Genomic DNA, 25,918 nt, shown 5'->3' on the forward strand with positions numbered 1-25,918 from the left:
GTGCTGAGAGGGCCTCACCGGGCTAAGCGGCAATGTGCCCCTCTCCGCTTCCCCGTGCCCCTTGATCCTTCTTTGGAGATGTGCCCTCGGAGTACCCAGCGAGGCCCTCGAACGGAGGGTGGAGCCAGGGCGCAGTGGGCAGCTGTGGCCGGCGGGGGGCGGAAGACGCCTCACGGGCTCCCGGTCCCCGGGCCAGTGGGTTGTGAAGCCCACGCCAAGGCCGCCTGCCACGGGCCCCCGGCTGTGCCGTCCCTGGCTGGCCAAGGGGGCTTGTGGCCTAATGAGCTTCTTGTTAGCCAGACAGCGGGTAAGGGCTGGGGACAGGTGTATCCAAGGGGGAGAGAAGAGCTTGGAGGGGCAAGTGTAGGAGTCCGTTTTGATTGGTTGGTATTCGGCAGACTACGGTTTAGGGGTTTTTGGTTTTATCCCAAAGCCAATTTAATCTTTTTTTTTTTTTTTTTTTTTAATGTTTATTTTTGAGAGAGGGGTAGGGGGACAGGATTCAAAGTGGCTCTGTGCTGACAGCAGAGGGCCCCACGTGGGGCTTGAACTCAGGAGACCGGAGCTCATGACCCTAGCCAAAGTCGGAAACTTAAAGGTCGGAGGTTTAACTGAGCCACCCAGGCGCCCCTACTACTGTTTAAAGGCCCTGCCTGAGCTGGCTGAACCAAGGGCCTGGGTCTCCCATAAGCTACCGAAGCCTCAGCAGCGGAGGAGCCCCCAAGGAAACCCGGAGCTTCCACACCACTTCCTGGGAGGAGCTGTTTCCTCCTGGAGCTTTGGGCCCCTGGGGTGAGGAAGTGGAGGCACCAGGCCTGCAAGCCAGGCCACACCAGGCTAAGTAGGTAGGGAGGAATGGAAGGCAAGGAGGGTGACGATGCCCTGAGGCTGTAACCCGCCCTTCTGGGCCATCCTGGGAAAGTTTGGACCAGGGATTGCTACTTAACTGTTCTGGGCAGGGGTGAGGGGAAAAGGGGATGTCGTTTTCACCCAAACGGGACCTCATTCCCTGCCTGAGAGACCCTGAGGGTGCGGGGGTACATGGCCAGGCACTTTGTTGTAACCCCCTTTGGGCTGCAGCAGCCGCCCCACCCCAGGACCCTTTTGGAGGAGAGGGTGGTGGGTGACACTACGGGGCCGTGTGTATGCGGTTAAAGCCTGGGCTTCTACTTGCGGCAGCCCCTTAAGTGCACACCTCTTTCCCCTTCACTCTGCATTAGGGCACAGCAGACCCTGGGGTCCATAGTCCCTGACCACAAGGTTCTTGAAACCCAAGGAGATTCAACAGGTATGCGGACTTGTGTGAGGCCCTAAGGAAGCAGCCAGAGAACAGACGCTGCTGGGGGGCGCAGCCTCAGCACCCCCTATGCCAGGAAGGGAAGGGGAGACAAGTCAGGCTCTGGAGCCTGTGGGGGATGGAGCCGTGGGACCCAGGGGTGTGGTGGGGACAACAGTTGTGGGGAGGAGGGAATCCCCCCGGGATTTGGGGGTGGGAGACAGAAGGGATACACAAAGGCTATGCTGGTGGCCCCAGTCCTTGGCCACCCACAAGAGCCACTGGAGTCCCCAGGCCCACTCCCTCCACCGACCCCCATCACAAGACCCCAGAGGCCAGGCAGTTACAGCAGGTTTATTGTCAGCGACAGAGCACCGCGAAGCTCTCCCAGGGGGCCCAGGCAGTGGCCGCAGGGGAGCAGGTGGGGGTGGCCAGGAGCGAAGGGGATGCTGAGGTCGAGGCCTGGCCTCCTAGGATCCGTGTCCCCTCCCACCTCTCTGGGCCCAAGGAGCATCAGTCCAACAGGCAGGGGCCATCCTAGGGGTGGTTTCTGGCTAGATCTGTCCTGGGCAGGAGGGGTCCCCAGAGTCTGGGCCAGTAGCAGCGAGGGCTGCAGGGCCCGTGGGGAGCAGCCAAGCTTCACCGAGAAGCAGGAGCTCCCCAAGTCCCCTAGAGACTTGAGGTGGGTGACAATGGACCCCCTGCTGCCTGGTCCCTTCGGACTCACCCAGCCCAGGAGAGCCCTGAGCCTTGCTCCCCAGGGAGGGGGACTGAAGTGAAGAGCCAGAAGCACATGGGGGCGGGGGGCGGGGTCTCCAAGCACCGGTCAGGGGGCTGGGCAGGGAGTGTGGGGCAGGCCTCACGTCTGCAGCTCCAGGAGGCAGCTGGGCTCGGAAGGCGGTGAGCTGGCTGGGCTGGATCTGTGGGCCTCCTGGAGGTCCCGCAGCACCTGCAGCAGCTGGGCCAGTGGGTCCTCAGGGGCTGGAGGCAGATGCGGGATGGGGGCAAGGTGGGGCCAAAGGCCAGAGAGCCCCTGGGAGTGGGGCCCCGCCCATAGCAGCCCTGAAGGGAGCTCGGGCCCCTGCAAGAGTCCACACGGGGGGTGACCTACCTCCGCCAGGGCCCGTGAGCACAGAGCCCGCCTCTGTGCCCGCGCTCAGCTCCCGGTGCTTCTCCCTGCGGGGGAGGACAGAGTGAGGGCTCGCGGTGCCCTCGCCAGGAAGGCTGGGTGACCCCCCCTGAGCTGGATGGGGTCCTGGGACTGGGGGGCTGACCCTTTCAGTCTGTGGGGAAAAAACAGAGGCCCAGGTCTTGGTCCCCTGGCACTTTTCCTCTTCCAGCGTCCTCTGGTCCTCCCCACTTCTAAAACGGGGCAGCTGGGGGGGGGGGGGGGAGCGGGGGGCGGTGGTCATCAGAAGGCACCACTCCTGTTTCAGAGGGCCCTGGGGAAAGGGGCCAACTGGGGCCTGAAAGCCCCACTATTAACTGGCTGTGGAACCAGCTTCCTTCTTCTGGAAATAGGAAACTGACAATTCAAGCACGGTTCCTAACCGGGGTCCACCAGACCTGGGCCACCCTGGGCCCTCTCAGGTACAGTCCTGTGAGTTTGCACAGAGGGAGAGTGGGCGGCCAAGTGGACCCCAGGCTTGAAGTTCCTTAGTTAGGAATTCGACTGGCTTGGCCCTTTGGATGGTCTCCCTGATCTGTTTTGGAAGAGAGGTGTCCCTGTGCTAAGATCTAACGGGGTCCTCTTCCTCAGATGCCTTCTAGGTCCTGTGGGGTCGGTCCAGGCCCTCACCTGCTCTGTTCATTGACTTATTCGACATTTACCGCGAGAGAATACATCTGCGTTGTTTCTGGCCACCAAGTGTCCAGTAATTGGTACCAGCAGCCATGGGAAGTGGGTACAGCAGGGCTGAGGACAGGCCACCGTGTCAGTGGATCAGAGGTGCGGGTGAGGCAGGAGGTCTGGTGGTGTGGGTGGCAAGGAGGTGGGCGCAATGAGAAGGGTGGCCGAGGCGTTCCGGAGGTGGGAGAGGCTCTCCAAGCAGGGTGCTGTGATTGGGGCTATGAGCCCTGGTCCCGTGTTGGGACCACCCGAACACAAGGCTGCTTGGGTTCAAACCTTTGCCACTTCCTGGCTTAAATGGGGGTAACCGTGGGTCCCAGGAACAGAGCAGACAAGGTGGTGGCTTCATCCTGGAGGTGGAGGATGAGGTCCCTGAACAAGGGGGCCAGAGTAGGGGTGGAGAGGGAGCTGGTGACAGGGCCGCACCGGCAGAAAGGAGGTGGCTGCAGGGTGGCCTGGAGGCTACTGGTGATTGTGGCTCACAAGGGGGCAAGTGGTTCTAATCTGACCGCATGAGCTTTGAAGGGTTTTGAGGAAGAGAGTTAACCGCTGGAAACAAGGAAAAGTCGTGAAGGAGCGAGGACCGTAGCCCCCCTCCCCCGGGGCCCGGGGACAGGAGTGTGGGAGAGAAAAACGCCCCCATTCCGCAGACTCGGGGAGGCAGTACTCTCAGGAAACACCGGGTTGCTTAAAAATATCGCCATGCTGGCCTCGTCCTCCAGAGCCTCTGAGTCAGTGGGGTAGGGTGCAGGCATCCCATTGGTTCCTGAGCTGGGGAGCTGGGGCCAGGGCTGGGAACCAGGGCACCACGGAGGTGGCTGAGGAACTCAGAGAGGTGCCCGAGGGCAACCCCTGAGCCCCAAGGGCACAACAGGAAGGCTGGACAGGCTGGGAGGCTGGGGCTTCCATGGACCTTTGCCCTAAGTGCCTCACGCCGCAGAGACCTATGTGTCCCTCCCCAGGTGTGGCCACCAAAGGCAGGCCCGTGCCGGGCCTGATGCGAAGGGAGAGACCAGCCACACAGAGCAGCCCTGAGCCCGAGTCCCAACTCTGGGCCTCGCCTGGCACATTCTCTGGGGCTGCACGGGCCCCCTCACCGCAGTGCGGGCTCCACGCCCAGCAGGTGCCGGTAGATGAGCTGGGCCTCCAGGTCGTGATCGAGAGGGTCATTCCACTCCTGCAGGGTCACCCGCGACCGGGTCTTGTCACAGCCCAGATCTGGGGGCACATAGAGGGCAGGGTGTGGGCAGGCCCTGTGAGAGCTTACGTCCAACTTCCTGGGAGTGCAGGTGGGGACACTGAGGCCGGGAGAGGGACAGGAGTGTGCTCGGGGGCCCCGGGAGGGCAGCAACTCATCCCTCGGATTCTGAGCCCTGGGACACACGAAGGCAGAGCATGGGAGCTGCACAACCTTCTGGAAGGAAGAAGGGAGTGCCCTGGAACCGTAAGATCACGAGGAGGGAAGCTGAGGGGTTTGTGCCTTGGAATGAGCTGGCCCTGCCACTTGCTGGCTTTACAACCTTGGCAGAGGTACCGGCCCTTGGTAAGCCTCAGTTTCCGCCTCCATAAAATGGGCTACCAGACCCTGCCACCTAGTGCCCTGGGGAGCCCCCCTCACCAATGACGAGGGTTGTCACCAAGAAGGTCAAAGCCAACGGCTCCAGGTCAGGCCAACCGACCAGCGACACCCTTGTAAAGACCCGCCACTGCTCAGTCACACACGTGGGCCCGGGCTAGAGTGGGTGGGTCAGCTTCCGAGGGCCTCCCGTGCCAGGCTCCAGGGGCCCGGCCTGGAGGCAGGGGGGCTCCAAGGGCTGAGGCTCTTCTGTGACTGGGGAGCAAGAATTTTGTGAAGCAGCCGGAGGTAAGGGAAGATCGTCACAGTTCCAGAACTGAGCTGTGCGACAGGGTAGCCACTAGCCACGCCTGGGGGGCTCCGTCAGTTGAACATCCGACTTCGGCTCAAGTCACGATCTCGCGGTTTTATGGGTTCGAGCCCCACATTGGGCTCTCTGCTTTCAGTGCAGCGCCTGCCTCAGATCCTCTGCCCCCCTCTCTCTGCCCCTCCCCTGCTCCCGCTCTCTCTCGATTAAACATTAAAAAAATAGCAATACTAAAATAAAATTATATACGAGAAAACAAACTTAAAACTCAGTTCCCGGGCCACACTAGCCACATTTCAAGCCTAGACACACGCTCACGACCAGCACGTGCTCGGTACTGGGTAGCACAGACACATACCATTTCCGTCATCACCGGAAGTTCTAGCAGAGGCTCCTCCCGGCCAGCCCTCTAGTGCCCAGGGTCCCCCCGCCCACAGCTCCGGTACCCGACTGCGAACTCCGGGGCCCTCTCTTGCCCTCATCAGCAAGGAATTCCTAAAGCGTGTTCCTTGGAACCCTGGTTCTGCAAGAACCTCAGTCACTGGGCAAGAAAAGTCTTCCTGTCAAGTGAGTTAGGGAGCCCTGGGTCACAGGGTATTAGAAACGGGATCCCAACTGGGCTTCAGGCCACCTCAGGGCCTTCCGTGTTCCCTCACGTGGCACACACACCACACAGCATTTCCCAAACCAGCCAGTCACGAACCCTCCTTGCCCGGAGCACCCGCAGGGGCCGGCCGGCCTCTGGCGAGTTCCCTCAGGCGCACAGGCGGCCCCCCAAGCCAGGCCAGTAAGCCAGGGCTCGAAGGCCCCGCGTGGATGGGTGCAGGGTAGGGGCCCGCGCCTCCTCTCCCACCTGACTTGTCCTTCTGGTGGCAACAGCTCCACTTGTCCCCGCGGAAGACGCCAGGGTGGTAGGAGCCGAGCAGGCCAGGGTTGCCGATGCTCACCTTCCGCAGCGCAGACAGCCACTGGTTCAGCTCGTTCACGCACTACAGGCGACACGGGGGGCGGCGGTCAGAGGTCACCCCCTCCGGGAAGCCCTCCCTCCCTGGCACTCCCAAGCACGTGGGCCAACGCGCAAAGCGTGGGCTGGACCGCGGCCAGCACCGGCCCCCTCCGCTGTCCTTGGGGCAGCATACCCCCTGCCGACGATACGTGGTGGCCCTGCTGTCACTGTTTCACCCTGTGGCTTGGGACTGTCACTTCCCAGAACAAGCCAAACCCCTCCCACTTCAGCCTTCCTTCCTGATCCCTGCGTCCCCCCTACATGGTTCCTCCTTCACAGTGGCCCTGCTCAAATGCCACGCGTCGGGGGTCCTCCCCCCACCGAAGCCTACGTCGTCCTATTTCCCTCCCTAAGTCTCCTTTGTGCTCTTGAAGGCACTGCCACCATTTGACATTTTAAATATTTATTTAACATCCATCTGCTCCCCTGGGACACGAGCTCCACCAGGGCAAGGCTGTGTTCCGCCTGCCGCTGAACCCCCACCGCTGAGAACAGCCGGGGACCTCGCACGTGCTCACCAGATATTTTTTAGATGAGTGAATGAGTTAATACGTGAAAAGACGAGAAGGCGGTTTGAGGTCACGCACTCGGGGCCACACACGTCCGTAAACGTGTGATTATTACGTGTTGATACACACACACAAACACACAGGCGCCAACACACATACTCAGAAATCCAGTTTCCCGCAAACAGGTACAACACGAAGCTCCAAATCATGGGGACGTACACGTCCAGACGCTGGGCCTCGCACAGACCTACATGTGGGTAACCGGACAGGCCCAGGGAAAGGCAGGCACGGCACCCCGAGTCTAGGACACAGACACACGAGACGCACACACACACACACGCCGGATCTCACACCCTGCTGGACCCGATGTGGCCGACAAAGGGGTAGGGGACTCCCTGGGGCCTCCGTGGAGCCGCCCCCCAGGTGGCCATTCCCACAGCGCCCCTCCCCTCCAGGGCCCTCCACGGCCCCCACCCTGCACTGCAGGTAGACCGTCTGGGGCTTGCCCGCATCGTCCTCGTAGATGAGCTGCATGACATTCGAGCTGCCGAAGCTCTTCTCCTCCACCTTCTCCGCCGCCCGGATGTTGGCCGGCTTGATGAGGGCACTTTTCTGGAGTGGGTGGAGTGGGCAGACTCAGGGTCCCAGCCGGGCCCCCCCCCCCCATTTCCTAGTTCTGGGCCTTAGTCTCCCTTTCTGCAGCAGCGGGGGTTGGCGTAGAGGACCCAGCTCTGTGAGTGACCTCGGCCAGATGCAGTGCAGACAGATGGTGACCGATGCCTGGCCTCTCGAGGGTTCCCGGCGGCCCCGGGAGGTCTGAGCATGGGAAACATTGTCTGGAATCCCAGCATTCCCCAGGGCTGGAAGGTAGCACCTGCCGGAATCAGACCCTGTGCCTTTTCCCTTATGAATAATTCCCCAACTTGCCTTTACCTTGCCCAGCTCTAAGAGTCACAACCCACCTCCTGGCCCCTTCTCACTCCTGTCGTCATCCAATATGGTAAGACACAAACGGGATGATGGGGAGTTCTGCGCCTAACAGATCCACATCCCCGAGGGGCCCCCAAGTTGCTGAAACTCCGCCTGTGCCAGCGGCCCCCAGCCCCTCGTCTCTCCCGTCAGAGCTTGCCGGGGCCCTTAGCACACAAATAACCAGTCCCCGCGGCCCTCTGGAGAGCACCCACACCCCCCAGCCTGGCATCCAAGCCCACCAACCCCTGCTGGCCTCAGTGACGAGCGGGGAGTGGGGAAACCTGGAGGGGAGCCTTGGGGACACACATCTGAGCCATCTTGGGGCAGAGCCTCCCAAAGGGCAGAGGATGGAGGGGCACCCGGGTGGCTCAGTCGGTTAAGCATCTGACTCTTGATTTCGGCTCAGGTTATGACCCAGGGTTGTGGGATCGAGCCCTGCACAGGCTCCATGCTCACCGTGGAGCCTGCTTAAGATTCTTTCTCCCTCTGCCCCTCTCACATGTGCTGTCTCTAAAATAAAAAAAAAAATTTTTTTTTTTTTTGTATTTTAAAAAATCAGGGGCAGGGCGCCTGGGTGGCTTGGTCAGTTAAGCATCTGACTTCGGCTCAGGTCATGATCTCACGGTCCGTGAGTTCGAGCCCCGCGTCGGGCTTTGTGCTGACAGCTCAGAGCCTGGAGCCTGTTTCAGATTCTGTGTCTCCCTCTCTCTCTGCCCCTCCCCTGTTCATGCTCTGTCTCTCTCTGTCTGAAAAATAAATAAACGTTAAAAAAAAAATTAAAAAAAAAAATCAGGGGCGCCTGGGTGGCTCAGTCAGTTCAGCGTCTGACCAGCTCAGGTCATGATCTCATGGTTCGTGAGTTCGAGCCCCGCGTCGGGCTCTGTGCTGACAGTTCAGAGCCTGGAGCCTGCCTCGGATTCTGTGTCTCTCTCTCGCTGCCCCTCCCCTGCTCATGCTCTGTCTCTCTCTCTCTCTCTCTCTCTCTCTCTCTCTCTCTCTCTCAGAAATAAATACACATTAAAAAAAAATTTTTTTAATCAAAAAAAGAAAAGGGCAGAGGATGTGCTGCCCATTCTGGGGTACACCTGCTGGAAGGGAGACAGGAGGGGGGCAGACGGGGGTGGTGCTGCACAGGGGGATAGGCAGTATGTCCACAACAGGGCAGAGCTCAATGCTGAGCCCAGAGGGGGATGAGGGAAGGTCCTGCTGGGCTCTGCTGAGGCTGCAGAAAATGCTGAGGGGACTCAGTGGCCAGGCAGCTGCTTAGAGTGGAATGTGCTGGAAAGCAAGAGGCCCAGGCTGAGGAGTCACCCAGGGAGCTCAGTTCCCCCATCGACTGCTCAGGGCTGGATTGGGCATCCCCGGAAGACTGTCCCCAGAGCCTGATTGACTGGGGGCCGGGTCGGCCCAGCTAGGGGTCAGCAGGTCTGCCCAAGAAGCATGCCCTCCGCCCCTCCTGGGAGAAAAGCACAGAGGGACCAGCCCAGGGCCTTCAGTCATTCCACTGGCCAAGATCCCGCCCCGTGCAGGGCCCAGGCGCTGCACCTCAGAGCGACCATCTCCTCTACCCTCAACAGCTTGGCACGTAGGGACCGTCATCCTCAACTTGAAGGCCAAGGCAACAAGCCTCAGAGTGACTGAGACCCTTCCTAGAGCTGGGAACCAGGACTCCTCCCAGACCCTAATTCCTTGATTTCCCGGAAGCACCCCTCAGCCCCCCACCCAATTCATGCACCAGGAAGCCAGGACTGACACTGCAGCACTGTCCCCCCACCCCCGGCCCTTGGGGAAGAGAAGCTTCCCTCCCGTGAGTCTTAAGAGATACTGTGGCTGCCACCCAAACAGGGTCCTGCCGGCTGTATTCTCTGATCCCAGTGGACCCTGGGATGGGCTCCAAGGGAGGGACAGGTGCCTCCAGGGTGCCCCCGCTTGCCCACCTACTTCCTCACCCACCTTGGAGTTGGGCGTTTTGGCGAAGCTGAGGGCCTCGGTGGTGAGGGAAAAGTGGAGTTTCTTGAAGGAGGACATGAGGGGACCCTTGCCCTTGGTCCTGTGGATGAAGAGCGGCCCCTCCTTCACCGGCGGCGCCTGCAAGCTCAGCGCCCGCTGCAGGCCCAGCTCTGGCGGGCAAGGGAGGGAGGGCAAAATGTGAGCCGAGAGACCAAGCTGAAGCAGGGACTCGGGCAGAGCAAACATCGACAGCAGGCAGTGCGCAGGGCCTCGAGGGGCACAGGCGGCAGCAGGCAAGGCCATGGGGCAGGGAGCGGGGCAAACATGACCAAGAGGCCGCGGATGCAACCAGAGAGGCGCAGAGGCGGGTGGGGACCGGAGACACAGGGCGGGGCAGACGACACCTGGAAGCTGTGGGCGGGGCCGGAAGAGGATCCGGTGTGGGCGGGGCCACCAGCCGGGGGGCGGAGCAAATGCGTGTCTGGGGCGGTTGCGCGGGGCGCGGGGCTTCTCTCTCCGGGAGAGCTCACCCTCCTTCTCCTCGATGTCCACCAGCTTGGTGATGAAGTCCTTCAGCTGGGCCACGCCCTGGCGCACGGTGGGCTGCAGCGGCTCCATCCAAGCCTCCTTGGCTCTGGAAGCTGGCGTGTCCATGTTGCCCACGTTCTGAACCGCCTGAGGGGGGACAGCCGCCGAGGGCCAGGCTCTGCTGGGTCAAGGGCCCACCCCTGCAACCTCCCCCGCCCCACCACCAAATCTGTGCTACCCCCACTGTAGAAGCAGAGGTGGAGGCAGCACACGCACTGCTCACAGGCCCATTCCATCCCCATTGGGACTCGGCGCCGAGCACCCCATGGAGTCTGAAACCTTTCGGGACCCGACAGTCGAGGCTACTTGAGCCCAACCGGCTGGCCTTTCACAGCAAGTTTAATATCAGCCTGTTCCACTGGGTGTGACGACCCCAGCCTGGGAGTGAGTAGAGCTGGGGCTACAAGGCCCCCTATTCACACGCAGGCTACACGGCCTTGGGGGACCTCTTGCCCCTCGGAGACCCGATTCCTCATCCACACGAGATCGGTGCCCGTGAAAACGCTTTGCAAACTATAAAGTGCGGTGCTACAGGTGTTCCTGGAGCCAGTGGGGGGCACACCGCTGTCCAGGCAAGGGCCCCCCCGGGCACCCGGTCGGGCATCTCGCCAGCGTCCACGGGCCCGCACCTTGGCCAGCAGGAGCAGGGTGCGGCTGGTGCGGGCGTCCGCGTGCCGCTCCCGCAGGTGGAAGAGCTTGGGCGCCATGATGGCGGGAGAGACGAAGCGCAGGCACAGGAAGCTGGTGACGGCGATGAATGGCACGTTCTAGGGGGTGCGGGAGAGCAGGGGCTGGACTCCCCGAGGCCGGGGCTCGGAACAGCCCGCTGGGTTTTGGTGCTGTCCCCGCCCCTCCCTCTCCCCACGACCCGCCAGGCGCTTCGAAGCCCCCCCCCCCCCCCCCAACACCGCGCCTCCGGGCGCCACAGCTGCCCCCTTCCCCACCGCTTTCTTCCCTCCGCCCGGCCCCACCGGCAGAGGGCGCACCTCGTGCTGGGCGCTGGGGAAGCGCTCGCGCACGCGCCGGAAAAGCTGGCGGAAGGTGGCGCGGACCACGGCGGGGCATGCGCGAACGGAGCGACTGAGCGCGCTCAGCAGCGCCGCCAGGTGGGCGCGCAGCGTCTGCGCGCTCTGCTCCAGCACCTCGGCCTCTGTCTGCGGGCGGTGCAGCCCCGAGCACCTGCGTTGGCCCGCAGGGGACCCGCAAGAGAAGGTCGAGGTCAGCGCCCGTGCACACGGCTGCACAGGGGCTCCTGGAGACAGGCGCAGTAAGGCATCAGCGGAGACGGGGGCACACAGGCAACGCACAGGTGGGCAGAGCGATGAAAAGGTAGACCCAGACCCAGGCAGAAAGGGCCAAAAACATACATTTGCATAAAGGGCCTGACACCCCCGCCCCCAGGGATCGCCCCCGGCCTCACCCTACGTCCTTGACTTCCACTTTGCTGGGGTCCAGCTCCACGTACTTCTTCTCCTCAAACACCTTGTCAATGATGGGGCCCAGGACGCCGTGCAGATACCGCATCCCAGCCACCTGGGGGCGGCGGTGAGTGGCGTTGGTCCTGTCTCCCACCTCCAGCTGCCTGCCATCTCCCTGCAGCTGACCTCCCAGCCACCCCCTACACCATCTGCCTGCTGTGTCTACTCAGGAGAGAGCGGGGCACACAATGGGGACGGCGCACGACACACTGCTGCCACAGGATGACTGCATGGACGGATGAAGGCAATTCTTAGCCTTAAAGGGCCCTGGACACAGGAGACTGGAATCTAAGCTCCCACTCTGCTTCTTGGCCCTTCTGAAACTCCTCATCTATGAAACAAAGAGCACATATCACTCAACCTCACCTTCAGAAAAGACTCCATGGACTTCGAGGCCAGAGAGTTGCTCCGGAACAGGGTGTTAGCCTCACCTACAAGCAGAGGTTCTAGTGGGTAGGGGGGTTGAGAGAGGGACCAGGCTTTGGGGAGGACAGAGGACCTTGGGAGCCCGCAGCCCACTGCCCCAACTCTGCCTTTTGCTCTTTCCTTTGCCCCCTAATCAGATCAGGCAGCTTCCTACAGGAAGACTTCCCAGATTTCTCCCCTCTCAGCACCTCTGGAGTCCTTGGCTCCTGGCTCCCCTCTCCACCACACCCTCAGACAGGCCACTCCCTCCCGGGCCTCACTGGTACGACCCAGCTCCAGCTGGAAGAGCAGGTCCAGAAAGTCTTTGGCCAGTCCCTGCCCCAGGAACAGTTTGAGCAGGTTGGTGGCCACATCCTGGCGGCATTCGGTGCTTGTTGTCTCCTCGATAAGTGCTATCAGCTGCCCTGGGCCCTGCAGGAGGCAGCAAGGAGAGGCAGGGTCAGAAGACGCACGGGGGAACCCAAACCCTTCACTCTGAGGGCCTGGGACCACCACGGGGAAGGGGGAGGGGTGCTTTCCCACAGAATGGCGAGGGGCCCTGGGCATTGGTTAATTCCTTACCATCCTGAGAACTGAGAGTTTTGCTCTTCAGAGCAGGTTTAGAAGGACAGGGAGAACAGGCCTGCTGTCCCTGGACCCTCCCACCTTCCCCCGGGGCCCCCTCACCTGGGTGCCCAGCTTCACCTCACGGCACAGCAGCTGCACCAGGGGCTGGTAGCAGCCGGAGGGCAGTACCGTCTCGTCCCGCAGCCGCACCTCCAGCTGCAAGGAGCCCAGGTTGCCCCTGGAACGGGCAGCCTGTGACCTCTCCACCAGGGACCCAGGCCACCTGGGCCGTGCCCCCTCCCGCACTGCCTCCATACTCCCCCCTGGGGCCTGCCCTCCACCTTGGTTCCCTGCACTGCACCCCTCCCACTTTTTCCCCAAGGTGCTCTCTGCTTGGAAAGTCCTTCCCGCCTCCAAACTCAGGGGAACACCACCCATTTTCACCGCCTGGCTCCCTGTCACTTCTAGACGCCTTGAACTCTGCGCCTGACCCACGTGGACGTGCGGGGCTCCCAGCTTTGAATCTGTAAACTCTCAGAGATCCGCTCCTCCACATACACAATCCCCAACTGTCATAACAACCTGCCAGGGGAAACTGAGGCTCGAGGGGATTAAGCAACTCGCCATAATGGATCTAACTACCAAGCTCCTCTGCTCAGACCCCTTCTGGGGAGGGTGCTGACCAAGGCTTAACCTCTCTAAGGCCCCCACGTCCAGAAGCACAGGACAGTTCACTAAGTGATGCACTAGCACATGGCCTCATACACAGTAGAAGCCGCCAAAACGGCTCGTCCTATGGAAATGCCTGCTGCGGGGCTCAGCCCCTGCCCTGCCCTGCCCCGCTGATGGTGGGGATGGGGGGTCTGGGGTCCTCTGCAGAGAGAGTGAACCATCCAAGGTGGGGGACACTGCTGATCCCCCACTTCCGGGCTGAGTGGTGAGCGAGGAGGCCAGAGGGCTTCCTTGAGGGGGTTGCCAGATTTACCAAAATAAAAACACAAGAAACCCAGTTAAATCTGAATATCTTTGGTAGAAGTCGGTCCCCAACATCGCACGGACATACTTACACTAAAAATTATTCATTGTTTGTCTGAAACTCAGCTTTAGGGGGACAGCTTGTATTTTATCTGGCAACCTTATTCCTGGAGAATTTGGGGGGAGAGTCAGAGCTCTGGGGACTCAAACTACGGTCTGAGGTCTGCAGAGAAACCCTTAAAGGGAAAGGGCTGAAGGCCCGTTCCAGAATCTGCCAGAAGGTGGAAAGCAGGAGACGTGCGCTGCCTTGGAGGACAGGGCTGAGTCCAAGGCTGTGAGAAGCCAGAGGCGGCAGGATAGGCCAGGATAACGGAGCCTGGGCCACCGGGCAAGCGCAGAAAGAAACCTGGAGCGGCGTCAGCCCCTCCCCCCACCACACGCAGCCCCGCCTATTGGAGCCACTGTCCGCGCCCCCCTGCCCTGGGGACCCCGAGCCCACCAGCCCCACCACCGAGCCCCAGGCACTCACTCTCCCCGCCGATTCTTGGACTGGTCGGGCTGCAGCCGGAACCAGCCCTCCTCCTTCTGGGCCGCGCACAGTTTCTGGACATTGAACACCACCTGGGGACAAGGCAGAGGCAGGGGGACCGCGCTGGGGCTGGGGCTGGGGCCCTCAGCGCTCTTCCTTGCCAAGGAATCTTCCTTTGGGGGAGTCCCTTCCGGGGGTCCCTGAGCACCAGTGGCTGGCCCTGGGGAGTGCCCCTTTGAAGCAGCAGCAGGGCGGGGTGGGGGAGGAGGGGAGGAGGGGAGAAGGGGGGTGGTGCTGGAATGGAGGCGGGGCAGGTGCAGCCAGAAGGGGCAGGGTGCTCACTTTGCCCAAGAAGTCATTCCTGCTGACGAGGTCCCAGTCCCAGGCTTCCACACACAGCGCCTCCGCGGCCCCCTCCTCCAACTCAAACTCAAACATCTCGTTCCAGCGTGGGTAGCGTGATTTCTTCACGATCTGCCCAAAACGGGGTGAGTAGGGGTGGGGTGACCCCAAGGGGCCCCCCCCAAGGCCCAGCCACCCCAAACACCCCACGTGGGATCCCTGCAGGGGCCTTGCAGCGGGAGAGGGATAAGCTTCCTGTTCAAACCTTCCCCAAACCGGGAGAAATTGGGGCTCAGAGTGGGTAAGGCACTTGTCCAAGGCCACACAGCAGAAAGGTAGCAGATGGCACTGAGAAGCCAGGACTCCGCCCCCTTCCCCTCCCAGGGTTGCGCCCACCACCCCAGCTATTTGCTGGAGGTGAGGAAAGCCACGTGGGGAGCTGCTGGACTGTGCAGATGAACCCCACACTGGTTGTCTCGGCCCAGCCTGCAGGGGTCGGTGCCAGAAGGGCTGGGATCTGTTAACACCCTCACACAGGTCACCCCGCTTTTCCAAGCCTCTTCTGTGGGACCGTAGTCCCAGCCTGACCTCCCGGGTGATGAGGGCCCAGGCCAGACCCTGAGCCTGCCTGCCCCCTCCCCAGCCCCCTCACCGAGGTCTCCTGTGTCCGGCCGCTGTAGCGCACTCGGACAAAGGGGTCAGAGGCACCATTCCGGTCCTTCGGGGCCAGGTCCCTGGGGAAAGTGGAGCATCCACTTGTCACGTGACCGTTGCGGGGGTCATCCGGGCCCACCGGGTAACTATGCACAGCGCCCCTCCCTTTTCTGGACCCTGATTCCCACAGCGTTCACCCCATGGGCCTCCGGGGGCACCCACACCAGACCAGGGATCCTCTGACTCAGGCAGGACTAGCTGCTGCTCTGGGGACTGGGGGAGGCGAGCGCATCCGTGGAACAGCCCGGGCTGTGCCGCCCCACCCCCAATCTGTTCCCAGGGCAGGACTGAGCTGGGGCCACCTCTCTGAGCCTCGGTTTCCTTGTCAGTGGAATGGAGAAGATCGCCCCAACAATTAAGATCACGGGCTTCTAGAAGGCCTGCCCCACAGGGCCAGGGGGGTTTCATGAGCAGCCCCGATAGGCCATCCTGCCCTGTCTCCACAGCTGGTCCTTTGCAAGGCCCAAGGGCGGTCAGGCGCCCCCAGCTCAGGACCCTTTGCGCCAAAACAACAAAGCCCATCCTTCTTCCATCTACTATAAATACTAGCTTCTGCTCTTTTTGGTATTTTCAGCTCAAAGCCTCTCATGCCTGGTTTTCTTTCTTCCTCAGAACCGTCTAATAGGAGTCCCAGAGCTTGGCCTTGAGGACCTGCCCAGAAAGATGAGAAATGTTCTTTCTGCCTCTGCAGCAGAGGCGGCTTCGTAGGCCTCTCAGGACCCCAGCAGGGTCTGAGCTGGGGGCGGCGGGGGCCAAGGCCCCTCACACTTTACAGAGAGGTCTGGACAGACCACTCCTCCCACCCAGGCACCTGCTGAGTGGAGGCCAGGATGGAGCCTCGGCCACCCACAAGTTTTCCATGTGTTTGTGGCTGTTCCACGTTCCAGCCCCAGGACAGAAAATAAAGCCCAGGGGAGCCACAGTCCTCATCTGCAGGAGAGAGATCTTCCTCCCAGGGAAGCCACCCACCCACATGGGGTTCCACTCCCCACCCTGCAGCCCCAGAGGCGAGCAAGGACCCTGTGGAGGTGGGCTGGAGCCAGAAAGGAAGGCGCTTCTCATGGAACGTGTGTGACTCACACTCAGGCCCAGACGGGAGGGGAGCCTGCAGCTAAAAATAGCGGGGGTGGGGGGGGAGGGGGAACCCTGTCACAGGTGACTCAGGCCCACCTTCCCACCCAAGCCTCCCTCCTGGAGAGAACCCCGCCCCTCCCATCTGGAGTTTTCCAGCAACTCCTTCCACCCCCCACCCCACTGAGGACCCCGCTACACATCCACGCCTTATCAGGTCAAGTTCATACTGGAGTTAAAGGCAGCAGAAGCCCAGGCTTAGCACTGGGCCTGCACGTTCAGAGTTTGGGGTCCCCTCTGTGATGCCCGAAGCTCCACCATTAGAACCTCACCCCTTTCCCCAAGAGACATAGCCTCCCGTGTGCGGTCACCCAGGAAACCTCTTCGGGTCCGAGGCCCTCCTCGTGGGAGGAGGTGCAGGGCCAGGGCGTGGAGAGGGGGACGGCACACCGGGAGTCCTAGCCGGTGTCCCTAGCTGTGTGGGGCCCTCCGCCCCGCTCCCCCGCGCCTCCCGTCTCACCTGGCCTCCAGCACAGAGCAGCGCAGCAGCCGGCGGGCCCGCGGCCCCGGCACCACCTCCAGGCGCAGGTGGATCTCGCCCTGCACCTCCTCATCGGGATCGACCTCCGTCAGGTGCGCCCATCCGCTGAAACCTGTAGGGCTGGCGGCTCAGCCGGGGGCCTGGCCCTCTCCCTCAGCCCCGCCAGGCGCCACCCGGCCCCCTCTGCAGGCCCCTCGGGTCCTCTCAAGCTCCGTGAGGCGGGGGCTGTTGTCCCCACTGACAGATGAGGAAACTGAGGCTCAGCAGCTGAGCAACAGCGCGTGGAAGAGGCTTGATGAGCATCCAAATCCGGTGACCCCTGTGTCCTTACTATTGTGTCACAAGGCATGTGACGGCTCTGACCCTGACTCACGACGGGACTGCCTTCTCTGTCCTCAGTTTCTCCAACTTAAAACAATGGCTCTTGTCTAGGGCTGCTGGAGGAGGAACTAAGGCCAGACGGGGAAGCAGCAAGGGAACAGCATCACTTGGGCCACTGGACCCTGAGGGGCTGGTGGGGGCAGCGGGCAGGAAAGGCCTCCGGCCTGGCAGGGGCCAAGAGGCTCCATGAGTCAGCAAAGTCCCCCCCACCCCCGCATGCCTGCCCGGCCTCACAGACAGGAGCAGGTGCGTGCCGGGAAGGCCCCGGGAGAGTCCCAGGGACTCAGACAAGCAGAACCTGTACTGTCTGAGAGCTGCTGGCCTGAACCCTCCCTGGCAGATAGGGACCCAGCCCAGAGGAGGCCCCGGGTCACACAGCGAGGCTGGGAAAGAGCTGACCCTGGAAACAATGTCAGCATCCCGGCAGTCACCAAAGGGGCCCAGCCCAGCCACAGGCTGACCCCTCACAGGCTTAGGACACGGTGGCACTGGGGCCCAAGCGGGGGGGACTCCAGGGGTACGGAAAGAGCCAGCCCGATTGGGAGGAGGGGGCCTCTACACCTCAGCAATGGAGCATAGAGAGGCCCTTCTTCTGCCTGCCGAGGCTTCAGATCCCACTGCTAGCAGCCCCCCTCGGCCCTAGGGGGGTGCAGTCCCAGCCAGGGGGCAGAATGGGGCCCAGGGCACAGAGGCCAGGGTGCCGGAGCTGGCCAGAGGCCCTTCTAGGGAGGGCAGACATGGCTCTCCCTGAGCACGGGCCCTGAAGCAGCCTAGAAGAAGCATCTTTGAAATGGGGGAAGGCCAGGGACAAGCAGAGCAGTGGGGCAAGAGAGGAGGGAGGCCAGAGTGGGCCACAGGCTCCCTCCCGGGGGTCTTACCCTTAGGGTGAGCAGCCAGGGTGTCCCTGGTAAGGCAGACCTTCCCAATAACGTCATCCCGGCTGGAGGATGAAGAGGGAACCAGAGCTGGGCAGGGCTCTGCAGGGGGCTCAGGACCCCCCTCCTGCCCAGTTCAGGGGCCCTGTGGGAAGCAGGGAGGCTGACGCTCGTCACTTACAGGAGCCTACTGCAGCAGGACCCATGACCCTCCCGTAGGCCCTGCATTCTGGACCCTCTCGTGGGTATGTGCCCTGTTTCTGCGCACGGATGGACACGTGTGCCCACGCATCTGCCGAGCTCATGCTCTGTGGGTTCTCTAGCTCGCAGCCCCCACGCGTGGCCCAGCACACCCGTGCCTGTGTCCCCGCACACGCACATGTACGATGCGGTGAGCCCAGTGAACCCTCCGCCCCCACAGACACCCACACGCTCAAACCCCGATCCCTTCCAGACCCTTCTGGGCTCCCCCTCCCGCCAGGCTGTAAAGAGGATGCAAAGCGACCAGCAGTCCCAGCAGTGAAATGGGCAGGTGGTGGGGTCTGGGCCCCAGCCAAAGAGTGGGGGCCCACCCACCTGAGGGCATCCTCATCCATGACGTAGAAGGCCACCGCGTGGAAGGCGGGCGGCAGGTGCACCTGGTACTCCTCACCCCAGAACGGGCACAGGGTCTTCCACACAGTGGCTGTCCTACAGGAGAGGACCCTCAGCACCTGTCTGGGCCCCCCGCAGGCCCCAGGCCACGGCAAGACGGGGCCGTGCGACCTAAGTCCACCTTTCCCCGCATCTCCTTCCGCTCCCGGGAACAAGTGCTCTGCCAGTGGATGGTTTTCCTTGTCCTAGACCCTACTGCCCACCATTAATCATTCCTTCCTGACCTTCCTTGCTGCTCTGGGCAGGGCACAGGGCCGCATCCATCAGGCCATTTTCCATCTGGGGAAACTGAGACCACAGGTGGCCGGAGCTGGCCTCAGGTCCCGTAACGGGGCAGTGGCAGAGCCGGGACCAGAAGCCCGGCCTCCCAGCCTCACCCTGGCTCCTGATGCTGAACAGACTTACTAAGGGTGGGAACAGGGGGATGGCCAAGTTGACCCTGGAGCTAGACAATCCTCCTGGGGGGGCCTGGGAGCCACGGTCCAGAGCCTGACCCAGAGAGGTCTTGCGTGGGCAGAGCCTCACCCAGCTCTGGCCAAACCCCCCGGGCAGCGCCCCTCAGCTCACGGGACTCAACAGGGCATGTGGGGGTGGGGGTGGGGCAGAGCTGAAACCCCCAAGGACCCGGATGAAGGCTCAGGGCGTCACGTTCACCCCAACCACTTCTCAGGTAACTTGAACTCTGGAGCCTCGGTTTCCCTGTCTGTCACAGAGACAACCAGAGCCATCCTGCCTGCCCCCTCTTGGTATCGTGGTTTGGAGGGAATGAGGCAAAAGACTTGAGGTCCTGTTTGCAGTGGGGGGAAGAACCGCGAGTCTGTCAGCCATGGGCGCTCAGGTGGGCGGAACAGGGGGGCGGCTCTGGCCACGAAGTCCGGGACACGGAGGGCACGAGACCGCAAAGGCCCTGCCCAGAATCGTGGAGCCCTTCTGTCCACACCCAGGGGAAGTGGCCCTTCTGGGTACAGGCTGGGGCCCCCAGGCTGCAGCAGCCTTTCTGGGGTAGAACCACTGTGGGAGTCTCTCAGGAAGCGGGAGCAAGGGCCGGGGAGGGCGAAGGAGCTCTGGCTTTGGGCTCCGCCAGATGTGGGTTCCAGTCCGAATCTGCCACCTCCTAGGTAGGTGACCCTGGGCAGGTTACTTAGTCTCTCTGAGCCTCCGGGCTCCTCATCTGCAAACGCGATTTAATAATATCACAGCCAGCTCGTTGTAAGTTTTCAAATGGGCTGCAAAAGGTGTAGCACAGGGTTGGGCAGACTGTACTCCGTAAATGACAGCTGCTGGTCCTAATCATCATCCACTGTCCCTTTTGAGGGCTGTAAAGATTGTAAACGGGGCGCCTGGGTGGCTCGGTCCGTTAAGTGGCCGACTTCGGCTTAGGTTATGACCTCACGGTTCGTGAGTTCAAGCCCCACGTCGCGCCCTGTGCTGACAGCTCGGAGCCCGGAGCCTGCTTCGGAGCCTGTGTCTCTCTCTCTTTCTGCCCCTCCTCTGCTCACTCTCTGTCTCTCAAAAATAAATAAACGTTAAAAAAAATTTTAAAAAAAGGAGCAGAGTTGGTGAGAAGCCTTTGGATATAATCCCTAGATGGGCGTCAAGGTCAGTCATTAGCATGAGGAGTTATGGGTCAGGTCTTTCTCCCCTCCAAGCGGGTGTGTCAGGGCATTGGGGGTGGGGGCGGGGGACAGGGGATTAGATGCTCCAAGACCTCCCCCTTCTACCCCCCACCCCCACCCCCGTACCTGATGATGGGCTCATTGTCCACCTTCACGATGCAGTAGGGGTCGCTGCTGCCGGTGCTGCAAGACAGAAGGCCAGGGAGGGGCGGACTGGCGTCCAGCTGCAGGCAGGGTGAGGGTAGGGGTTCCCAGCCCTCCCCTCGGTGACCCCAGGAGAAAGACAATCAAGTCTGAGGTACCAGGGCCCGGGCTGGTGCCTGAAGGCTCCTCAGGCCAAAACGTGTGCCCCGCCATCAGTGTGGGAGGCACCGAGGCTCCCCTGCCCAGATGCAGGGGAAGGGGAGAAACGGCTCACTGCCCCCCCTGCTCATGAATGGATGCCTCTTCCTGCCACCCTTTCCTCCCGCCCCCGCCCTGTAACGGTGCCCAAGGAACAGCCCCGGGCAAGCTGGAGAAACCCCTATCCTCAACACCCAAGTCAGCCGGTTTTCTCCTCTGAGCCCTTGAACCCTTACCCCTTGCTACTGCTGCTCCCCAGCCTGGACAGCGAGGCCACCTCCCAGCCTCAGCCTCCCCCAACCCCCCCACCCCACCTACCCCCCCAAGAGCCCTGCCCTGTCCCAGAGGCAGGAAGTAAGGTCTCCCCTTGGGTCCCACTGCCTACAAACTCTCCATCTTCTCTCCATCCCGGGACTGCTCGTGAGTACTGTCCTCAGCTGCCATCCCCACCTGACTACCTGAGCGCAGGGGCCACTTCTGCGTCCCCCCAGGGGCAAGGACAGGGGTCCCAGGAATGTTTCCTGGATACACGAATGAATGAACAAACGTAACAGTCTGCCCCCGAGCTCTCGGCCACCCGGGAAAGAAGGAAGGGGCAGACCAACCTGGGACTGCTCAGGCGCCCTGGTCTCCGTTGGTGGGGGATTCCTGGGGTGCTCTAGGCCTAGGGCTGGTCCCAGGCAAGTAAGGGGGTGAGGACTGTCTCCAGAAGTGCCTTTCAGGCCCAGTGTCCACTAAAAGGAAGTGTATTTGCTTGTTGGAGGTTGGGGAAATTCCAAGTCTTGCTTCCCTTCTCAGAAGGGGCCCTTCCTGCAGAGGAAGCCACGAGATGCAAACATCTCCAAAGGTCCTCCTGATGCTGACCGGAAATGTCTGCCAAGACTCAGTTCCCCACACGGCACGGTGGGGCCACGACGGTGGCTCACGGCTGCCTCAGGCCCTGACCTTCGAAGAGGGCCAGCCAGTGGGAGAGGTTCAGTAAATGTTGGCACCGCCCTAGACGCCTTGCTCTTCTTCCTGTAACCCCTCCCCTTGTCCTTTAAGAGCCCCCTCCTCCAAAGAGCCCCTGGGGAACACTCCAGCTTGCATCCCACCACCCCAAAGCCAGGGGGCCCTAGGCCTCCAGCAGGCCCTGTGCGCCCCAGGAGCTGGGCTGGGCTGGGCGGCAGGGCCCCGGCAGCTGCACGCATGTTTGCACCAGGAACTCCGAAGGAGGGAGACATCGGTGTGGGCTGAGGCCTCTGGGGGGTGGACCCCCTCTACCCCGCCTCTGCCTTCACCCCTGGCACCCCTGTAGCCCAGCTCTGCCCACAGCGCAGTTCTCACTCAGCGAATGAATCTCTGAATGAAGAGTGAGGTCTGTGGCTTGTGTTACAGGCAAGGTCGCGGGAGTGGGCAAAGGCCCGGAGGCTGGAACAGACCTACGTGTGCAGGGGCAGGATGAGCTGGGTGGCTGGGTCACAGGGGGGCAGAGGGGCCGGTGTCAAGAGCGGGCTGAAGCCAGAGGCCCGACCACGATCCCTGGCCAGCTGCTGGGACCTGTGGCCCTGCCCAGTGCCTTCTGCCCTGATGAGGCCCCTGGGCTGGTCCCGTCTGACTTCTCCTTCCCCAGCCTGGCTACTTGCAGGGTCTCTATATTTAGGCCTTTGGCAGTTTCCAGGCTGTGGAAGGGGAAGGATCAGGGCAAGCCCTGAAATAGTTCCGGGCCCGTCCCCAGGGCCACTGGGCGTGGGAGCCAGTCACCAGTCATTATGAGACTTAGCTCCTGTCTGGCTGACCCAAGCACCCAAGGATGGGAGACGGTAGAGGGAAACACAACAGGAACAGGTGGGCTCTAAAAGCTGTCGGTGATGGGGAGCACAGCTGTGCTCTGTGCCCTTAAGAGAACGAAAAGCCCATGAGTGGAGGTGGCAGGGAGGCAGGCCGCGGCCGTGTGATGATGTCTCCCTCCTTAGAACAGTCTCAGTCAACATGGGCCACTATAAAGGTAGTGAGCTCCCCGTCCTCAGAGGTGTGCGAGTCCCGGCTGGAAGAGATGCTACTCAGGAGACAGGCTGATGAGGCGCAGTGAGGCAGGCTCACCACCACCCCTGCCTCCAGCACTCAGTGCGGGGCCTCCAGTGATCTTCAAACCCCTGACATCCGGGAGCTAAATCATTTGCATGGCATTTGCAAGGCTCAGTCCCCACAGAGCCCCACAGCAGGCCTGAAACCTTGGTCCAGCCAGGATTCTTGGCTTGTCAGCAGCAGAAAGAGTGGGTTTCAATGCTGACTTCCCTACCCAAATGCTGTGTGGCCTTGGCAGGTGACTTGCACACCCTGAGCCTCAGTTTCCCCTTCTACAAATTGAGCATATCTACTTTATAGGACAAATAAAAGGATTAAATGGAAAGGTCCTCCACACCCCTTATTCCCCCCTACTGTGGACCAGGCGACCCCAGAGCCCCAGGAAGGCCAAGATGAATGTGTCCCGGTTCCTACCCTCACCCCCAGGCTGCCCAAGAAGCAGCAGCTGCCACCAAGGGCTTCATCCCAACTGCCCCCAAACCGCTGGAGGACACAAAACAGCCAATGAACAGCCCTGCCGGAGGGCACCAGGGAAAGCCAGAGCGCAAGTCTGAGAGGGGTCCTGAAGGATGACCAGGAGTTTTCTGGAGGACTCTGAAGGGGAGTGTTTGAAGGCAGAAGATCCTAAACATGTGCAAAAGCAGGGCCGGGAAGAGCCCAACCATGAGAGGCTGGGGGGGGGGGGGGGCGCGGGAGGCGGGGTCACACCTAGATTTAAGAGCCAGGTGACAGGTCAGAGCCACTAAGGGGAGGGCGGAGGAAAGGAGGTGAGGGGAGGTGAGTAGGGAGGGGGGCAGGGCAAGGAAAGAGATCCCGGAGGCAAACCAACAGGCCTCGGTGGCCACTCCCCCCGGGGAAGGAGACCCAAGGCCCCTCGGCTGTGCAGAGGCAGGGCTGGCCAGAGAAGCCGGCACCTTGGCTCCCTGGTAGACGCAGTCCAAGGCTTCACCACCCAGGGCTGGGGAAAGCCTATGGCCAGGCACTAGGGCCTGCGGGGATGGGGGGGGGCGGGGGGGGGGAAGGTGACAGACGGAGGGGATGCTCCTCCCGGCAGCCACCAGCCAGAGGAGGCCCAGCTGACCTAGTTACCAGTGCCAGCAAGGGGGGTGCTCAGAGGCTGGGCCCGGAGGCTAAGACCCTCCTCGGAGTTCGGTTGCCTGCTCTCCCCAGAGACCACAGGCTCAGCTCCCGCCCCACCTACAAGCTCAGAAACCCACCTGGAGATGGCCCTGGCAGCCCCCTCCCTCACCCATTGCCATAGCAACTGCTGAGTCTGGCCTCGCCTGGCCCAGGGGGCCTTGAACTAGAACTGCTCAGGGCGCTGAGAGAGCGGGGGGGGGGGGGGGGGGGGGGGGAAATTCACGGGGGCCGCCGGGGGCCACTGCGCCTATGGGAGAGATGCCCGCGCCCCAGCCTCCTGCACCCCTCCCCATTCGCATCCAGGTGCCTGCTGAGGAGCCGGGGTTGGGCAGAGGAGGGGTGTGGAGGGGGGCTCCCGACAGTAGACTTTGGACCCAATGCCGCCTCTGGGCTCCCCTTCCCCCACACCCTGCTCCAGGCAGCCAGCGCACCTGGAGCTTTGTGCTTAAGAGATTTTATTTTATTTTTTTAAGATTTCATTTTTAAGTGAACTCTACACCCAACCTGGGGCTAGAACTCACAATCCCGAGATCAAGAGTCACATGCTCTACTGACTGAGCCAGCCAGACACCCCTGTGCTTAAGGGATTCTGACCTCCAGTCTACAGAAGGGGAAACTGAGGCTTCAGAGATAAGATGCTGTCTAAGGCTGTATGCGAGGGAGGCAAGGATTGGATGGGGCAAGTCATCTCTGGAGCCTACTGAGAAAGGGGCTGGGACAAGGGGCCCCTAAAACCTCCTCAAATCTGACCAGGGACCAGGGAAAGCCCTAGATGTTGGTGTTGGTTAGGAGCTCTGGCCCCAAGATGGTGCTCAGCCATTTGGAGCCAGCATTTCACGTCTCTGAGCCTCAGTTTCCTTATTTGTAAAATGGAACGATGAGAACGGCCTTGCTGGGCAGTTGTGAGGAGGTAAAGCCATCGCATGGCTCAGCCACCCCATCTTTGCACGGTACCGGCCTCCTGACCTACAGGTTCACCCTCCACGCCAGCTCGCAGCTGGAAGCCCCGGGACAGCCCCCCGCGCTGGGGGCGTGTTTCAGGTGCACACTCCCGGGTACTAAAGGTTTCGGAATTACTGAGGAAGACCCCTAGTTTCCAGGGGGCACCCCCGCCCCCCCCAGCCACACCCCCCGCAGTTCACTGAGGCATCTCCCAGCGAGGTCTCCCCCACGCTCAGCCCCTGTCCTGTTAAAGCTCTACCCTTCCTTTCTTGAGCCGCCGTTCGCTGTCTCCCTGCTAACTAAGGCCCCTTATAGACCCCCGTCCCCTCCCCAGTCCACAGCCCTTCCCTGTCACCCCCTGCCCGGTGCCTGCAACAAATCTTAACTGTCCCCATTTCCCTTCCAGTCCCCCACCGCGGCCACACTCGCCACACCCTCGCCGCTGCTCCACTTGTGGGCGGGCCGTGCGGACCCCAGAAAGGTCAGGCACAAGGGGCAGCGCCCCTCCCCAGAAAGTTGGGGCCCCCACCCGCGGCAGCGCTCACATGTCCTTGGCGGGCAGGTTCTTCCCCTCCACGATGCGGATGGACAGCGAGCTGCGCTTGGCCATCGCGGGTCCGCGACGCGGGATGCGGGTCCGGGAAAGCCGGACGCCAGGGTCGGGTGCAGCGGGCGGCCAGCGCGGGACTGGGCGCCGGGTGGGGGGCGGGCCGCGCCAGGCGCGGGAGGTAAGCGCGGGGGCGGGGGAATCGCTTCCACTTCATTCACCCCCGCCCCCGCCCCACGTGCGGGGGCCAGTGCTCCCGGGAGGGCCAATCGGCGGCGGGGGCTCCCCGGCGTGGGCGGGGCCGGCCCAGGCCGCCGCGCTCATTGGCTGCCTGGGGGGATGGGAGGGGCCTGCGCCGAGATCTGTTGCCCTGCTGGCTCGGGGGCGCCGTGGGGCTAGGGGGCGACGGTCGGCGCCGGGTGGCCTTGCCACGGGTATGTGGGGGCGGCGGGCGTGGTCCCAATGCCAGTTCCCAGGTTCACCGGGGCAGTGGGCCCTAGTGTGTACTCAGAGGCGCGGGCAAGTGCGGGGACACGCGGGCAGGGGACGTGCGAGGAGGACAGCCCTGGCCACAGGAGCCTGACGCGTGGGAAGCGCTGCGTAGGTGTAAGATGAATGAATGAACAATCAGACGAACTTAGCAAACAATATGTGTGTTTATGTTAGAGCCACCTGGACACAGAAGGAGGCAGCCAGAGC

The 25,918-nt window shown here is 62.1% G+C and overlaps 1 protein-coding gene across 7 annotated transcripts; it reads right to left on the minus strand.

Moving 5' to 3' along the window:
- Positions 1-1,611: 1,611 nt before the first annotated feature.
- RASA4B (RAS p21 protein activator 4B) lies at positions 1,612-25,423 on the minus strand. Of its 7 annotated transcripts, none has more exons than XM_078439779.2 (22): positions 25,218-25,413; positions 21,129-21,333; positions 20,308-20,364; positions 18,488-18,596; positions 17,915-17,976; positions 16,635-16,767; positions 14,982-15,063; positions 14,330-14,461; positions 13,988-14,079; positions 12,604-12,721; positions 12,198-12,348; positions 11,878-11,942; positions 11,454-11,566; positions 11,020-11,212; positions 10,663-10,800; positions 9,976-10,120; positions 9,449-9,615; positions 6,998-7,135; positions 5,862-5,997; positions 4,223-4,343; positions 2,388-2,452; positions 1,612-2,257 (listed from the first exon to the last, which is right to left on the minus strand). In XM_078439779.2, exons 3-22 carry the CDS (start codon positions 20,321-20,323, stop codon positions 2,136-2,138), a joined length of 2,298 nt encoding a protein of 765 aa, XP_078295905.1. In that variant the 5' UTR covers positions 20,324-20,364; positions 21,129-21,333; positions 25,218-25,413; the 3' UTR covers positions 1,612-2,135. The 7 variants fall into 7 exon arrangements, with proteins under 7 accessions (XP_078295905.1, XP_078295907.1, XP_078295904.1 ...); XM_078439781.2 differs by having other exon boundaries at positions 18,488-18,601; positions 25,218-25,411; XM_078439778.2 differs by lacking the exon at positions 21,129-21,333.
- Between the last annotated feature and the right edge of the window lie 495 nt (positions 25,424-25,918).

This window comes from Panthera onca, chromosome E3 (genome assembly GCF_046562875.1).
Source record: "Panthera onca isolate mPanOnc1 chromosome E3, mPanOnc1 haplotype 2, whole genome shotgun sequence".
Classification (NCBI taxonomy): domain Eukaryota; kingdom Metazoa; phylum Chordata; class Mammalia; order Carnivora; family Felidae; genus Panthera; species Panthera onca.

What these genes read in the sequence shown, in the direction of transcription:
- RASA4B (XM_078439783.2), bottom strand. Translation starts at nt 25,282, where the DNA reads ATGGCCAAGCGCAGCTCGCTGTCCATCCGCATCGTGGAGGGGAAGAAC. An exon ending in GGAATGACTTCTTGGGCAAA is followed by an intron (nt 14,080 to 14,329) that starts GTGAGCACCCTG and finishes CCTTGTCCCCAG; the next exon opens with GTGGTGTTCAATGTCCAGAA. An exon ending in GCTCACGGGCCCTGGCGGAG is followed by an intron (nt 2,258 to 2,387) that starts GTAGGTCACCCC and finishes ATCTGCCTCCAG; the next exon opens with CCCCTGAGGACCCACTGGCC.